General features: G+C 52.2%; 2 protein-coding genes across 3 annotated transcripts; one reads left to right on the forward strand and one right to left on the reverse strand.

Annotated features, from left to right (window-relative positions):
- Positions 1–1073: 1073 nt before the first annotated feature.
- Positions 1074–4688, reverse strand: DNAJC30 (DnaJ heat shock protein family (Hsp40) member C30). The gene is given in 2 exon segments (XM_065573024.1): positions 1074–4447; positions 4449–4688. Coding segments are annotated over 2 exon segments (897 nt in total). The 3' UTR covers positions 1074–3790.
- BUD23 (BUD23 rRNA methyltransferase and ribosome maturation factor) lies at positions 4603–16654 on the forward strand. 2 transcript variants are annotated; one of them, XM_005294349.5, is made up of 12 exons: positions 4603–4706; positions 5045–5082; positions 6152–6247; positions 6688–6770; positions 6916–7012; positions 10665–10761; positions 11788–11838; positions 12119–12204; positions 12530–12575; positions 13204–13265; positions 14895–14984; positions 15330–16654. In XM_005294349.5, the coding sequence occupies exons 1-12, from the start codon at positions 4659–4661 to the stop codon at positions 15382–15384; spliced, it is 849 nt and encodes a 282-aa protein (XP_005294406.2). In that variant the 5' UTR covers positions 4603–4658; the 3' UTR covers positions 15385–16654. The 2 variants fall into 2 exon arrangements, with proteins under 2 accessions (XP_005294406.2, XP_042700547.2); XM_042844613.2 differs by having other exon boundaries at positions 4639–4706; positions 5045–5287.
- The last annotated feature ends 266 nt before the right edge of the window (positions 16655–16920 follow it).

The following is a 16920-nucleotide window of genomic DNA, read 5'->3' on the forward strand; positions in this document are numbered from 1 at the left end:
GTAGGGAGGTTATTTTATCTCTGTGTTTGGCACAGGTGCAACCCCCTGCTGGAAAACTGTCCAGTTCTGGTAGCCAGAAATCAAAGATGTTGGTAAACTGGAGAAGGTTCAGAGAAGATCCACAAGAATGATTACAGGATTAGAAAACCTGTCTTATAGTGATATTCAATGGCTGGAAGTGGAAGCTTGGCAAATTCAGACTGGATACATGGTCTACATTTTTAACAGTGAGGGTAATTAACTATTGGAACAACTTACTCAGGGTCATGGCAGATTCTCCCTCACTGGCGATTTTTAAATCGTGATTGGATGTTTTTCTTAAAAGCTCTGATCTAGGAGTGATTTGGGGGAAGTTCTCTGGCACAGGAGGTCAGACAATCACAATGGTCTTTTGGGGCCTTCAAATCTATGAACTGCAAACAGGATGCACCTTTCCCTGGGGACAGTGACGTGAAGCAATGGGGATAGAAAGCTGCTAGGACCAGTTTAGTGAGCACAGCACTTTCTTGCTGGGGATCAGATTGACAGCACTGCTGCCAGTTCCATCAGCTGGTGAGAGCACCAGGACACATGCTAGTGGAAGCTTTTAATGGCAGGGAGAACCCAGTGAACCCTCAAATACCAGCAGGGGAAATATCTGTCCCTGTTCCAGAGCATACTCACTGCAGGCTTTGCTAGGTCCTCTCCTTATAGCATTTACCCTTGCCTTCAAGTCTCTCCACAACTCTGCACCATCCAACTTGTCCTCTCCTGTTACACCCCCCTTCCACCAACACCAGCTTGCTAGCTTCTCCCACAATCCTCTCCATGCCGCCTTTCTCCATCTTACACCTTATTCAGGGATCTAATCCATGAAAACACTTCTTCAAACCCCTCCTGCAGACCTCTCTCTGCTGGGACACCTATAAGCAATCAGCCAGTTAACGATGGCCAGCTGGGCTAAATGACTCTTACATTGACTGTTCATAACAAATCTGCTTTGCCTGTCCCTACAATTTCCCTTTTCTTGAACTGTAACTCTTCAGGGCAGGGGCTGTCTCACTATGCCAAAGGAAGAGACACAGGCTTTCATATGCACATGATATGTCCAACTTTAATGTTCTTGGCCCCCATCGGGGGACACCTAGTGAAGTATCAGCAACAGCTGCATTTTCCTTTTACAAGTCCGCATTCTAAGGCACATTCTTAGAGCACATGGGTTAATACAGTGATTTGTCTCAGTATATTCCACCTCTGAATCAGACCCAGCCATCTACCAAGCGTATATGCAATTCATAGTGGTGCCTACTTCGGTGGAAGAAGCTGGCCCCTCTTCCACCCTAAGTGTGCCAGGAGCAGTGCACATGTCTGGCATAGTTGCGCAGGTTTATTCCTACTCCATTTGAAGATGGTAACATTAAATGAATTAGGAACAAAAATGTTCTTTGCAGGATCCTCCCAGGCACCAGTGTGAAAGATCCTCTCTGCATGGTACCAGAGCCATGGTACAGCCCAGCAGCAGAGCTCACAACAGTGCATGGAGTCTGCGTGCAGGGGAAGACCCAAGACCCCCAGATACTGTGCATTCCGCAGACATAAAAGAAGTGCCAACTCAAAGGGCCCTGAGCAGGACTGCATGAGGAGCCCGTAAGTCTTTGCACTGGCGATCAGAGGGAGGAGCAACCTACTTCTCCATCACATTTCCATGGTATTCCTCCTCCTCTGACTTGGCCTCTTCCAGATGCTATGACTGGAAGAGTTGTCAAATTTGAAGGCCAAATCCTAATCAGACTTGGCCTGAAATACAACAGTGTCAAGTCCACACTGCAGTCCAGATGCAGCTAGAGCAGCCTCAGTTGAGAAGGAGCATTAATAGAAGTAGGACTGGAAGTCCCAGCACTCCAAACCTCTCTCACTGCATGGAATCTAATCCAGGCCTCTATCCCAGACTCCTAGCACCTCCTTATAAGATGACAATGCTGGGACCTAGAACTCCCCCCTCCCGCCCCCCCAGCCTGACAGGAGGATTAGACTCAGTGCCTAATATCAAACAAGCGAAGTAGTCCTTTTAACTCACAACACTCCTTGCGGCAGAACACACACCCATGGGGCAAACATTCCTCTGATCATACAGAAAACATCTCTGGATTCTGTGGTTGTTTCGGGGATCTGTTCTATGCATTTCCCTATTTACAGGAAAATGAAAATTTCCTGCAGTGAGAGGCAGAGTGCTGGGATTCAGTGCTCAAGGCTATGAGCTAAGCACAGTGGATCCAATGCAAATGAGAAAGTAAGAAAGTGAAATCCTTGGCACACCAACAGCTACCTTGTGATATCCATTTTCAGCTATGGATTTCATTCACTCCATACTGCGTGGCAAAGTCAAGTGAAACACAAGTAAAACCCTCACCTGCAGAGGGAAGGTGATCACTTCCACCGCAACATTCTCAGTCTTAAACCACCTCAACATTTCGTTACATATAAATATAATATCCCTATTTGTCTGAACACCTCTTACACACAGGACACATGGATCAGGACACAATGAAGTTCAGTACCCAGAATGCTACGCTTCCAAGTTATGAAGCCCTCTGGGAAGATAGGTTGGAGCCAAGTACATCAGCCCTAGACAGGGCAGGCTCCCCACAGCTTAAACATAGAGCAGTATTTATGGAAGACCCTAAGAAGTGGGGAGAGACAAGAACCCTTCTCTACTTGTAGATCCAGGCAGGTGGCCTCACACCACAAGACAGAATATTTGCTACCACCATCCTGAGCTGTTCTAATGAATCCAAAAACCTTTGGTGCCAAGCGTACTAGAAGTCAGGCAGGTGTCCAAGAGAGGCAGGGGAACCAATAACAAAGGCAGCAAGCCCAGCTTAGTGAGGTGGTAAGAGCAACGAGCTGCCTATACATTGTGGAGATAGCATCTGTCAGTTCTTGATAACGCAAGACCCATACCAAACTACTCTTCAGCACCAGTAAGAATACAATCTACTCATTCATAAAGTGCAAAAAATAGGGAGGACCCAATCTTTGCCTAGTTAGGCTCACCCTACAATCTGATTTTTGGCCTGCTCTCCACTAGGAATTTACATCAGTATAGCTACCTCTCAGGGCTGTGAAAACCCCACACCCCTGAGACATAGTTATACCAATTTAACCCCAGTGTAGGCAGTGCTAGGTTGACAAGAATAATTTCATCAGCCTAGCTAATGCCTCTCGGGGAGGCAGATTACTACACCGATGGGAGAATCCCTCCTGTCGGTGTACGTAGTATCTACACTGAAGCGCTAAAATGGCACAGCTGTGTCACTTTAGCATTTTAAGTGTAGACATACCTGAAGCGAGCAGGTCCAGAGGACTCCCTTTGGACGAGACTGCAGGATTTGAGCCTCAAAGGTGAAGTGAAATGCATTTTATACCCATTAGGACTAGAGTTCAGGGAAGAGAATTCTATTAACACCTAAAACCCAGCAGAAAGCTGCATTCTTTCCCCCCGTGGTGAGTGGTAGAAACATTGCCAACTCTGGCAGGTGAAGGGTGGCTCCCTGAATTCTGCTCTTGGCAGGCAAGTGTCAGAGGAGACTTCTGATTTGGAAGGGTAATTATATTTGCCCATATATGCAGTGAAGGAATTCGGATCTCAAACCGATTTGTGAAGATATTTTAATGGCATTTCAGCCCTCCTAAGGCGTCCTTGCAAAAGCACCAGGCCTGTCCGTCGGCACAACCAAACCCTTGGGCCAAGTCCGGGGGTGCGGCGCATTTAGCCAGGCTGCTTTCCGGCCGGTCGGGGAGCTCCGGGGCTTCACCTCAGGCTGAACAGCAGCACCATGGCGGAGAACAGGAACACGGAGACCGAGAACTCCACCAGCCTCTCCCCCTGCCACCTCTTGGCCGCCGCCTCCTGCTGCCGCTTGCGCTGCTGGCGCCGCTCGCGGAGGAGCTGCTGCCGCTCCAGCTGCTCGCCGTAGTGGGCGCGGTAGAAGGCGTCGAAGTCGAAGACGGGCGCGGCGGGGGGGCGGCGGGAGGCCGCGCTGCGCTGGCCGGGCGCCGGGGACTGGCCGGGCGCGCGGGCCGAGGGCCTCCCGGCCGAGCTCAGCTCCTCGCGGCTCAGCACGCCCCGGTCGTACTTGCGGCGCAGCGCGGCGCTGCCCAGCACGGCGTAGGCCTGGTGCAGCGCGGTGAAGCGCGCGGCCGCCTCCTCGCTGCCCGCGTTGCGGTCCGGGTGGCAGCGGAAGCTCTGCTCGTAATAGGCCGCCTTGATCTGCGCCTGCGTGGCGCTGGCCGACACGCCCAGCAGCTCGTACAGCCCCGCGGCCCGGGCCGGGCCCCCGTCGGCGGCGCTGCGGCCGTAGGGCCGGGCGGGCAGGACGCGGCCCAGGAGGGCCCGGGGCCAGCCCCGAGCGGCGGGAGCCGGCGCCATGCCTGCCGGGTGCCGGGCGCGGCCTGCGGCCTCGGGGCGGTCCGCACCGGCTCCCGGTACCGCTCACCTCGACCCGACTTCCGGGGTTGCCGGCACGGCGCGGCCAATGGGAGCGCTCCCTGGGAGGGCGGGGTAGCAAGAGGTCCCGGCCAATGGAGTGAAGAAGGTCGCGCGGACGGACGGCTGCCTCGACCAATGGGAGCTGCGCACATTGCGCCGCGGCTCGGGGAGATGACGTCAGAGTGCAAGCATGGCGGGGAGCGGTCGGAGGCCTGAGCATCGCGGGCCCCCGGAGCTGGTGAGTCCGGGACCCCTGAGGCAGGGCCCGGTGCCGCTGCGTCGCTAGGCTTGGGTGGGGGCGGGGCCCTGGGAGGGGGGTCTCTGGGCTGTGGAAGGGCTGCCCCGGGGAGTGGGGCCCGGCTTGGAGGGGGTGGGACTGGGGGGCTGGGTCCTGGGGGTTCTGGGCCCGTGAGGGGCTGCCCCGGGGAGCGGGGCTCTGTGGGGATCGGGGGCGCGGCTTGACACGGGGGAAGTAGCGGAGGTCTCTGGGCCCGTGGGGGTTGGCCCTGGAGGGCATGGCGGGGGGAGCATCAGCCTATCGTCCTCCCAGTTTCACGCTGTTTGTTTTTCTTGCAGTTCTACGATAAGGCTGAGGCCCGGAAATACTCCCAGAAGTAAGGGCGCTTCCCCTGTATGCTTGCTCCCTTGCTGTGGTGCACATGGCCAGTCCCTAGTGGAGGTGGTGAGGATGGGTCTTGTCCCATCTCTGTGCTGATGTCCAGAGCATCTGGAGTGCCGTTTGCTGTGTCCCCCCAAAGTGTCAGTGTGCACCAAGAAATGCAATCTGAACTAAATTGCATGGTGAAAAATCTCAAGCAGGTCTGTGGTGCAGCTGCTCTGCTGACGTTAATGGGTGTGGAGCTGTCTCCTGTGCAGTAGTAAAGCCAAACTTTGCACCCTCGATAATCTGTACGTTATTCCCTGATAACCAGAAACTTCTATGCTCAAACTCTCTTCACTATTTTTTTAACATCATCTTAATACATTTTTTAAATCTGCTCCCAGCAAGCGTTCTCCATTTGTACTGTGCAGCTATCCCCATAGTGAGCATAAGATCTGCCGCAGTGCTCTTAGCTATTAACTCCTGAGGAATGGTAGAGCAGGCAGAGTTGGGTGCCTGACTTCAGTCTTAGTAATTATGTGGAGAGATGTATTGACCAATGGTACTAAAGAGCAGGTGGTTGAAAAAAGCCTAAGCCAGTTTATGCAGGGCCCATGGGCCCCCAAAGGAATGCAGAAATTTCCACCACAAGGCCGGTTCCCATCTTCGGCCTTTCCTTGTGCTTCCAAATACTCCATTGTCTTCATGAATAACTAAGGTCTGAGCCACAAGTTACCTTGGCTGTGACTTTATTCTGGGTAGCAGAAGCCACTTAGATATTTCATTACTGCTTTCATGTGAATAAAGGTAATGGTCTCAAGTTGCAGTGGGGGAGGTTTATGTTGGATATTAGGAAAAAAAATTTCACTAGGAGGGTGGTGAAGCACTGGAATGGATTACCTAGGGAGGTGGTGGAATCTCCTTCCTTAGAGGTTTTTAAGGTCAGGCTTGACAAAGCCCTGGCTGGGATGGTTTAGTTGGGGATTGGTCCTGCTTTGAGTAGGGGGTTGGACTAGATGACCTCCTGAGGTCCCTTCCAACCCTGAGATTCTATGATTCTAAGGAGGATTCTTTCTCCTCAGCTCTCGAATGATTGAGATCCAGTCGCAGATGTCAGAGCGGGCCGTGGAGCTTTTGGGCTTGCCAGAAGATCAGCCGTGTTTCCTTCTCGATGTTGGGTAAGACCCTGCATATGAGCCATGTAGAACTGTAAGGATGCTGCTTTCCTCCTCCCGCCTTACCTCACTGGCAGCTGTGCATATCTCTCTATCAGTGTTATAGAGGGCGAACAATTTATGAGTTTACCCTTTATACAGGGTAAAATGGATCTATTTGTTTTTTAGACCCCCTTTAAGTTGCTTTCAATTAAGCCTACAGCTGTTAGGGGATGTGGTTCAGACCCTGGGTCTGGGTTTGCAGCAGGCTAGCGGGTCTGGCTCAAACCGAGCAGGGCACTGAAGTCCTAAGCTGCCAGGGCAGGAAAGCAGGGGCAGAAGTAGTCTTGGCACATCAGGTGGTAGCTCCCAGGGGGTTTCTGTGATGCAACCCGTCACAGTCAGTAAAAGGGCTGGATATTGGGCTTGATCTGCATTTCTAAGACCTGTTCTTTTGCTTTTAGCTGTGGCTCTGGTTTGAGTGGAGATTACATCTCTGAAGAGGGACATCACTGGGTTGGGATGGACATCAGTTCTGCCATGCTGGGTAAGCAGATTCTCGTTGACGGCATGTCCTAGTGGGCAGACAATACATATGTGCATTGGAGGGATAGAAATGTATAAAATGCAGCCCTGGGTACTGATCTGAAGATTTGTCGCCATCTGCCTGACTTGTGTTTTGTGCTGTGCAGATGTTGCTATGGAGAGAGAGGTGGAAGGAGACCTCATCCTTGCAGACATGGGGCAGGGGATTCCCTTCAGGCCAGGCATGTTTGATGGCTGTGTCAGGTAAGACATTGCTCTTTGCTTTCTTCTCTTAGTTCTCAGAGCTCTGCCTAGCAGGAAGACACAACAGAAGCCTGGCCCTGTTAGCTGGCCTTACCAGCTTGCACGCCATAGCAGGTTGTTGAAATTTGGACAGGCTTTGAATTAGGGATGCTTCTTCCCATATTTGGGAGCAGCTGCTGGAAAATTACCTTTGACTCTCATAATACTGGACTGTGAAAACAGGGAACGGCTTATCCAAAAATTGAGGAATAGCTGAGGGTCACTGATAACTAAGGGTATGTCTATACTTATCTCCGGGTCCGGCGGTAAGCAGTCGATCTTCTGGGATCGATTTATCGCATCTTGTCTAGACGCGATAAATCGATCCTGGAAGTGCTCACTGTCGACGCCGGTACTCCTGCTCCGCGAGAGGAGTACGTGGAGTCGACGGGGGAGCCTGCCTGCCGCGTGTGGACCAAGGTAAGTTCGAACTAAGATACTTCGACTTCAGCTACATTATTCACGTAGCTGAAGTTGCGTATCTTAGTTCGAAGTGAGGGGTTAGTGTGGACCAGCCCATAGGCTAGCAGAAGGTGCTGACTACCTGTGCTGAGCGTGGCATAAGAAACTAGATCATGGGCATGCTGCTCATTTGGGGAGGGATGGGAAGGGTCAGAACTCCTGAGCCACAGAGGGGCTCCCACTGACACTAACGGGTGGTTTGCCCAAGTATATAACCTGTTCGCTAGTTAATGCTGCTGTTATATTCAGCGTGTCACAGATCCATAGGATCTGTACTGTGCCCCAGCTTTTAAACCCCTTTGGTGTGCCAGATCCCCGAAGGGTCCCAATCTTCCTTCAGTGCAGGCCCGCAGCCTCACCGCCTCTGATGTGCCCCTGGGTCCAGCACTTGTGATTCACACCATAGTGAGTCCGACTGTGCTGGACTCCTGGTCATACTTTTACACTGGTCAGGGACTACTGCACCTCAGCAGATATTTGCAGTGACACCAGGCAGCATTTTCAAAGCAGAATAGGGTTTATTAGTCATCTGGAACGCATTATCGGGAGTCCTTAGGTTAGCACAGAGAAATCAAGGTTAAGATATAGTGCATCTGGTCAGGCCAGAGCAATCCGCCAGCCAAGCTGCTCCAGATTCCATTTTAGGCTCTCGGTCCCTTTGCCCCTCCACAGGGAGAGCAGCCCAGCCTCTCCCAAAAGCTACTCTTTATTCCCTGCCTGGTACCTCTTAGTCCCTTGTTCTGGAGCTGGCCTCTGCTCAGTTTCCCTGCTGAGAGGTGGGGGGAGGTGGGGGGAACTTCCTCTTGATGGTTGTTTGCTAGGTGTGAATTGTCTGGTCACTGGGGCTTCCCATTGCCTCTTTGGGGTCAGCTCCCAGACTTCTGCACTGGGCAGCACAGCATGGGGAGGAGAGATTGCAGAGCCATTGGCCATTATCTTTGAAAACTCCTGGCGATCGGGGGAGGTCCTGGATGACTGGAAAAAGGCTAATGTAGTGTCCATCTTTAAAAAGGGGAGGAAGGAGGATCCGGGGAACTACAGGCCAGTCAGCCTCACCTCAGTCCCTGGAAAAATCATGGAGCGAGTCCTCAAGGAATCAATTCTGAAGCACTTTCAAGAGAGGAAAGTGATCAGGAGCAGTCAGCATGGATTCACCAAGGGGAAGTCATGCCTGACTAAACTAATTGCCTTCTATGAGGAGATAACTGGCTCTGTGGATGAGCGGAAAGCAGTGGACGTGTTATTCCTTGACTTTAGCAAAGCTTTTGATACAGTCTCCCACAGTATTCTTGCCAGCAAGTTAAGGAAGTATGGGCTGGATGAATGGACTATAAGGTGGATAGAAAGCTGGCTAGATCATTGGGCTCAACGGGTAGTTGAGCCCAGTCTAGCCTGCTCCATGTCTAGTTGGCAGCCAATATCAAGCGGAGTGCCCCAAGGGTCGGTCCTGGGGACGGTTTTGTTTAATATCTTCATTAATGAGCTGGAGGATGGCGTGGACTGCACCCTCAGAAAATTTGCAGATGACACTAAACTGGGAGGAGTGGTAGATACGCTGAAGGGTAGGGATAGAATATAGAGGGACCTAGACAAATTAGAGGATTGGGCCAAAATAAATCTGATGAGGTTCAACAAGGACAAGTGCAGAGTCCTGCACTTAGGACGAAAGAATCCCATTCGCTGTTACAGACTAGGGACCGAATGGCTAGGCAGCAGATCTGCAGAAAAGGACCTAGGGGTTACAGTGAACGAGAAGCTGGATATGAGTTGACAGTGTGCCCTTGTTGCCAAGAAGGCTAACGGCATTTTGGGCTGTATAAGTTGGTGCATTGCCAGCAGATCGAGGGACGTGATCATTCCTCTCTATTCAACATTGGTGAGGCCTCATCTGTAGTAGTACTGTGTCCAGTTTTGGGCCCCACACTACAAGAAGGATGTGGAAAAATTGGAAAGAGTCCAGTGGAGGGCAACAAAAATGATTAGGGGGCTGGAGCACATGACTTATGAGAAGAGGCTGAGGGAACTGGGATTGTTTAGTCTGCAGAAAAAAGAGTTGGGGGCGGGGGTGTGTGGGAATTGATAGCTGCTTTCAACTACCTGAAAGGGGTTCCAAAGAGAATGGATCTATTCTAGACTGTTCTCAGTGGTAGCAGATGACAGAATAAGGAGCAATGGTCTCAAATTGCAGTGTGGGAGGTTTAGGTTGGATATTAGGAAAAAACTTTTTCACTAGGAAGGTGATGAAGCACTGGAATGGGTTACCTAGGGAGGTGGTGGAAGTTCCTTCCTTAGAGGTTTTTAAGGTCAGGCATGACAAAGCCCTGGCTGGGATGATTTAGTTGGGGATTGGTCCTGCTTTGGGCAGGGGGTTGGACTAGATGACCCTTCCAACCCTGATATTCTATGATTCTCAATTGGTATGGGTTGGTTTCAGCAGGTTCCAGACAGTTCCTTAAAAGTCATTGTGCCCAGGCAGCGAGATGACACCCCCCACCCACCCATTCCATGTCTCCTGCTGCCCCAAGAGCAGACTTAGCCTTTTAGCCCCCGCTGAATAGCAGTGGAAGGTATGGGAGGAAACTGAGGCACATATAAGATCCATAATACTACAGGAAATTCCCACTTCCTCACACAGCATCACCCACAATTATGGACTCTGGTTATTGTCGAATGCCCTTGAGGTGTCATTGCTGGGCTCCAGAGCGACCCCCACCATTTCTATAAATCTCTCTCAGCACTCCTGTCTTCAATGGTCTATGGTTGCACTACATCTACTCAAATCTGGAAGGTTTTGTAACCATAAGGACTAGAAATTGTGAATGAAAGCTTGCATTCTGCAGAACCTAGATCTGACAGATAAGTACACCAAGTGACTTGCAAATCAAATATGTGACTTCCTGAGCTAGACAGCATCTCTTTAGAATGGGCTTATACAACACCTTTGCTCCTGAAAAGTAGGAGGCAATGCACTGATGAAGCAAATGCAGTAGTTGTCTTGGGCCCAACAGTTCGTCACATGCTACCTTGGACTATAGAATAGGTATGAGGGCACTGGTAGAAGACTTGAGTCTTTGTTAAAGAATGCGGCTTTGGTTGCTTACATGGGAGGCTTGGTGGCTCAGTGTCACTTAGGTCACGCATTCTCTTTCAGTATTTCTGCAGTGCAATGGCTCTGTAACGCTGATAAGAAGACACACAGTCCCCCAAAACGCCTGTATCGATTCTTCTCAACCCTTTATTCTGCCTTGGTGAGTGGTGAGTGACAGATATGGCCATTTCCTGCAATGTCCTTGAAAAACCTTATTGTAAGAAGTGTATTGTGGGTGGGATTGTATGTAACCTTGTATTGTTTTAATATGTTTTCTCTGCAATGTCAGAATAAATGTGCTTGCTTAGAAAGAGCTACGTGGTAACTTGTAACTCCTGGTAAAGAAGCTGTTCAGAGCCTTTGGAGCGAAAGTAAAGCGCAGACGCTGGCCTGTTTAGGCATCTGGCTTGCTGGGAATATCACAGTGTAGGCCAGGGGTCGGCAACCTTTCAGAAGTGGGGTGCCGAGTCTTCATTTATTCACTCTAATTTAAGGTTTTGCGTGCCAGTAATACATTTTAACATTTTTAAAAGGTCTCTTTCTCTAAATCTATAATATATAATAAACTATTGTTGTATGTAAAGTAAATAAGGTTTTTAAAATGTTTAAGAAGCTTCATTTAAAATTAAATTAAAATGCAGAGCCCCCCGGACCAGTGGCCAGGACCCGGGCAGTGTGAGTGCCACTGAAAATCAGCTTGTGTACCGCCTTTGGCACGCGTGCCATAGGTTGCCTACTCCTGGTGTAGGCAGTGAACTGTGCAGCTTGGAAAAACCCGGCTGAGGGAGAGAGACGGGGGTCTCTGCCCGAGAGAGCTAGAAGCTTTTGGGTGCCCTTGATGGATCTCAGGGGGGAAACAGGTGCAGTTACCCTGGAACTGTGAGTTTTCTTAACCCTTTATTCTGTTTTGGTAAGTGGTGCCTTCTCAGCCAGCCAGCCGCCCCTTCCTTCTCCCAGAATGTCAAGGGAAAGGATGTCCTCTTTCAGGTGACGTTCCCCAGCAGGGAATATAGTTCTCCAAAATAGGAGAATAGTTCTCCTATTTTGGCTGTAGTGGGTAGTAATGTCCATGAACCATTAACAAGAACTCCCAATTCTGATTATGCCATGTTGGGCTGGGAGACTGTGTGCAGGGGGGAAAGCCTGGTCTAGAACAGGGGTTTATAATCATTTTTGTTTCCTTTAGGCACGAGGATCCCGAGCCATCCTGCAGTTGTACCCTGAAAACTCAGAACAGGTGACTTTGGCTGACGGGGAGAGGGGATGCAGGGATGGATGAGGCAGAGAAGCCCTGCTCAAAACTTGGCTGTTTTTCCAGGGGGTGTTGGGAGCTGAGGTGGGTGTGTGAAGATGGGCTGCTTTAAGGGCCCAGCAGAACAGGGTTGAGCATTTGGATTGCAAGATTTCCCAGAGGTCTGTTCACTGGTACTGGTGAAGAGCCGGGGCCTCGAGGAGCCATGGGCAGGCAGGAGATGGCCGAACAGTTCCTGACAGCATTTTCTCTCTCTCTCTTCCAGCTGGAGCTCATCACTGCGCAGGCCATGAAGGCAGGGTTCACGGGAGGAATGGTGGTGGATTATCCCAACAGCACCAAAGCCAAGAAGTGAGTTGTCTCCTGCTGGGCTGAGGCCACTGAGTGTGACCTGTGCTGTGATGAGCCCATCCTTGTAGTGTATTACTTTACTGGACTCTCTGACATGTCTGTGTGTCTCCCCCGTATGGAAATACTGCCCCATGACAGAGGCAGGAGTTCCTGTTACAGACCCTAGTACTGATCTGTGAGGTAGATGGCCTGTGAAGGACACCTGGCCTCAAGTCGGCTTCTGGAAGCTATGTGGGAAGCTCTTGACTAGGCCTCTGGATGTTCAGAGTCCCAGACTCCCAATCTGAGGCCCAGGAATCTCATCTCCTCTCTCTCACTCTTTCAGGTTCTTCCTCTGTCTCTTTGTTGGGACGGCTGGTGCGTTACCAAAGGTAATGAGCTGCGGCTCAGAGACGATGGCGCAGCTGACAAAGTGGGAGGGAGCAGGGGGCGGAGTGCTCAGGGTCTCCTGCTGAGGGATGCTCTTTTGGTGGGTGTGGTTGCTAGGTAACCTGAACAGAGGGAGCCTGGCCAGAGGCTCCAGCGGGCTGTGTGACATTGTCCCGCCAGGGGGCCGACCTGGGCTTCAGAATCAAACCTTTGGAAAAGGGATCTGCACAGAGGGGCTGATTGCCATCCCTGATTGTGCAGCTCCAGTGGCCTTTGTGCCTGAAGTCTGATGTGGCCCCCCGTCATGCACTGGTCCCTTCCCAGAAGCACTATGGGAGAGGGGGGCCTAACCCTGTGTCCTTATTACCAGGATTGCCTTGCTCACTTGCCTAGCCTTGGCTCATCCTGTCCCAGACCTTCCATTGAGCCAGCTCGGGGCTGGCCTGGTTTTGCCTCAAGCACTGGAAGATCAATTTGCTCCTTCCCTATGGCGCAGCCTGTCCCTGAGACTTGCTGAGTTGGGCCTCGTTCCAGTCCTCGCTCTTGCAGAGCCCCCCTTCCCCTTCTGTCCGGGAGTGGTGGCTGGTGCTGCGCTTTGTGGCACTGAGGCCCATCGCTTTGTGCTTCCAGGCCCTTGGTGCTGAGTGTGCTGATGGAGAGGAGTCCCAGCAGGCCAAGTTCATCAATGAAAGGTACCATGTTCACCAAGGTCCTCCCTAGGAGAGAGACTGCCTCTGGGGGCCTGGCTAGTGGGGATGGGGGTGTCACTGACGCTGGCCTGTGGAGTCAGGGAGCTGGAGGGCCAGGACCCTGCGGTGGGAGGGCTCTAGCTCTGGGTGCTCAGTTTCAAGATTGCCTTGGCCTGGGGGGAGGGAGGGAGGGATAGCTCAGTGGTTTGAGTATTGATCTGCTAAACCCAGGGTTGTGAGTTCAATCCTTGAGGGGGCCACTTGGGGGATCTGGGGGAAAATCAGTACTTGGTCCTGCTAGTGAAGGCAGGGGGCTGGACTCAATGACCTTTCAGGGTCCCTTCCAGTTCTATGAGATAGGTATATCCAGACGTTTCCAGTCAGCCAGCTCAGGGCTGGCATGGTTTAGGCCACTGTGGAGTAGCAGAAGATTTAGCTACTTTATGGCATATAAGATGGCCCAAAGGAGTCTGTTCTGCTTGTTTATACCTTAGAACATCCAGCCTGATCTTGGCTGGAGAACTCTGGGGTGGGGCTGAGTCATGAGCGTTTGGGCATGAAGTGGAGTGGGGCTGTTGGATTTTTAAGATGTCCTTTCTCCCCAGTGTTCTTGGAGTTCAGTGCGTGGTAACTGTTCAGGCCGGCCAGCCCAGGGCTTGTCTGCATGGGGACATTCACTGGCATAACAATGTCCACATGGGCAGTCATACTGGTATAATTGTGCCAATAAGTTATCCTGTGTAGCCCTAAATTCCCTTCCTTCTCAGCTCTTTGGCCGTGTCTCTTGTGATGCCGGGCTTTCTAGGTATGGTGCATTTCTCTGCTGTTGGCATGTCTCCTCCCTAGGTGGTGGTGCAGGGCAAAGCTCCCCTTGCAGCCGGTAGGAGAGACTGAGAGCACCAGCCAGAGGATAGTCGTCGTGGTTGCCAGGAGCTGTTGGCTGCCATGTTTTCCTGCCTCTGACACTGTTCCACTCCTTAACAGTACCCAGCTTATGGCTCCTAATTACCGAGGCAGCGTCCTGGCAACTTGCTTAAAAAAAACCCAGATTGCAGCTGCCTTCCTCTATAATCAGGGGTTATGTCCATGGAGACCCCTGGTTCCCAATTGGCTGTCAGACTAGAGTCTGATAGTGCCCTGCATGCTGGGATGCGCAGTCCCCACCCAGGTGCATTTCTCTCTGAGCTGAGGTGACGGCTGACTGCTTTTTTGTGGAGTATTCTACCCCCGGTGGTGCTGATGGCCTGCCTGTCTGTGCTCCCGCAGAGCACGTGGGGAAAGCACTCAGTCCTGCCCCGCTGCTGGAGGCAGGGGTTGCCTTGACTGAGGACTTGTCACCATTTTCCTTGCCTGCATCTGCATCCTGCATCTGCATCCTGCTTCGGCCAGTGCTGCTTGCCCATGCCGCTGCTCGCTGCCGTAGCTTCCAGCCTCCCCCACACCTGGACTGTCATTGTCCTGGCTGGCCTGAGAGGGGCTGGGGATAACTGGCCAGTGCTCACTGCCCTGACACATGGGAACAAGAGCTGTCCTGTGCTAGGAACTGAATCCCAGAGCCCTCCAGAGGCAGCGGAGTGACTGATCCTAGTTGCGTGGACCCCCATCAGCGCCATCATTTCTGTTTCTCTGTAGAACACGGTTCAGAAATGCCAAAGGCAAGTCTGTAAAGAAAAGCCGGGACTGGGTCTTGGAGAAGAAGGAACGCAGACGGCGGCAGGGCAAGTACGTACCATGGTGCCTCCCTTTGCCCGGGTTCCCATGGGTGGGAGGGAGCAAGTAGCGGGCATTGTATGGGCTGTAACCCGGCCGCCTCTATCTCCCATGCAGACAGTGGCTACCACCATTGTTTCAGGGCATGGTAACAAGGACATCAGCAATTCAGTTTCACTGTAGCCATTACCTGCCTTTGGGCAGCATGGCCACAGCCCTTTTGTCCTGCTGCAAGCCTGTTCTAATGCTTCTGCTGACCCCTCTCCTGGTGGAGGCTCTGGCCCTTCCAGCTCTGTGGCCTGATTCGCTTATAGCCCACATCCCTCCCTACAGCGTGATCTGTTCTGTGCTCTGCAGGGAAGTGAGGGCGGATACGAGATACACTGGCCGAAAGCGGCGGCCTCGCTTCTGACCACCCCGCATATTCCAGCTCGATGGTCGCCATGCAACAGCCCCTGGTGGAACTTCCCTGGATGGACCCCCTGGTCTGAAAGCTGCTTGTATGGAGCGGGTCTGTTTGTGGCCCTTGCAGCGGGAGGCTGGGCCATCTCTGCTGCTGTCCAGGATCCCATTTGATGCTTCTGGTCATATTTAATGGGATGATGCCGGTCAGGAACAGACTCACTGCATCTATTTTTATGTGCTGGGTGCTGACACTGAGCCAGCCACTTGCAGACCCCCTTTCTTTAGCCATCTGTTATGAGAGCCAAATGGAGGGGGGTCAGAAATGCTGCTGGGCAGCCTGCTGGGTGCAAAGTGCCCTGGGTGATGGGACCTTTCCTGCTGAGCTTCCAGCCTACTCAGTAAATAGGCCCTTGGTTACGAGTACTGCAGAGCTGTCATCTTTCCAGGCGTGGTTCTGTACACAGCAAGGGCTGATGGACCTAGTGCTGGTCTCCGCTGCTCCTCCCACGTTCACAGGAGTATTTGCACAGTGCTGTGCCCTCTGCTTGGCTGCTGCAGGGTTACGTACTCCGCTTGTGTGGCATATGCTCAGTGAGCACTGGGAAAACCCACCAGTGGACCAGAGTAAGCACTTCCGCAGCACTCAGGTTGGCAGCTGCAGGTGGGGGGCTGCTGTATGCTGCCTACCCCACAGAGGCCTATTCCTCCTTTAGCTGAGGGCTTCAACAGGCCCTTGGAAGAACAATTCTGTTCCTGGCTGCAGCACGGCCAGGCCCCGCCAGCCAATGGAGGTGCCCTCTCTTTGTCCCTCCCCTCAGCCGCAACAGAGCGAGGAGCCCACTGCTGGGTTTACGGCTACAAATGTTTATTCTACATAAAAATTCCACCAAATGGGAAGCTGTGTTGCACCCAAAGCTGGGGGCGGCGAGCGAGCTGGGGGTGGGATGGGAGCTGGATGTAGACAGGAGGCAACGTACAATGTTGTTTTAACCATGGGAACAGAGCAAGTCAGGTTCAAGATCCACATAGAAAACAAGGACACTTAGCTCACGGTACAGCGACGTTACAACCAAGGGGTTGCTCTGAACTCTTCCAAGTACACTAATTAAAAAACAAATCCCCAGTATGAGTGAAAGCTGCATGTACCCCCTCCCCTCCCTTGCTCCTGAAATACTGTCAAGCCCCTGGCGCTGGGAGGCCTAGGGGCACATAGGACAGATGCTTCTTGAGAAAAGATGGTTGTAACGGAAAATTAAAATATCTTCCCCACACCCAAACCCAGCATGGCTAATCGCATCCCCTCGTGGGACAGGCCAGGGCTCCCCGAGGTGCAGGGATTGCACTATTGCACCAACCCCCCTTCCCTCCCCTATCCCCTAGAGAATGCCCTTAGCTGTGCCTGCTGTAGGCTTCTCAGCCCCACTGGTTGGTGGTTATGTCAGCCCCTCACGGAGCAGCTGCTGGGAGGGGAGCCCTAGCTGGGCAGAAGCCCACTTGCTGTATTGCTGTGTCCCCAATTACACCTGCCCACTTCGTATTGCTG

The sequence above is a fragment of the Chrysemys picta genome, chromosome 19, assembly GCF_011386835.1.
Source record: "Chrysemys picta bellii isolate R12L10 chromosome 19, ASM1138683v2, whole genome shotgun sequence".
Classification (NCBI taxonomy): domain Eukaryota; kingdom Metazoa; phylum Chordata; order Testudines; family Emydidae; genus Chrysemys; species Chrysemys picta.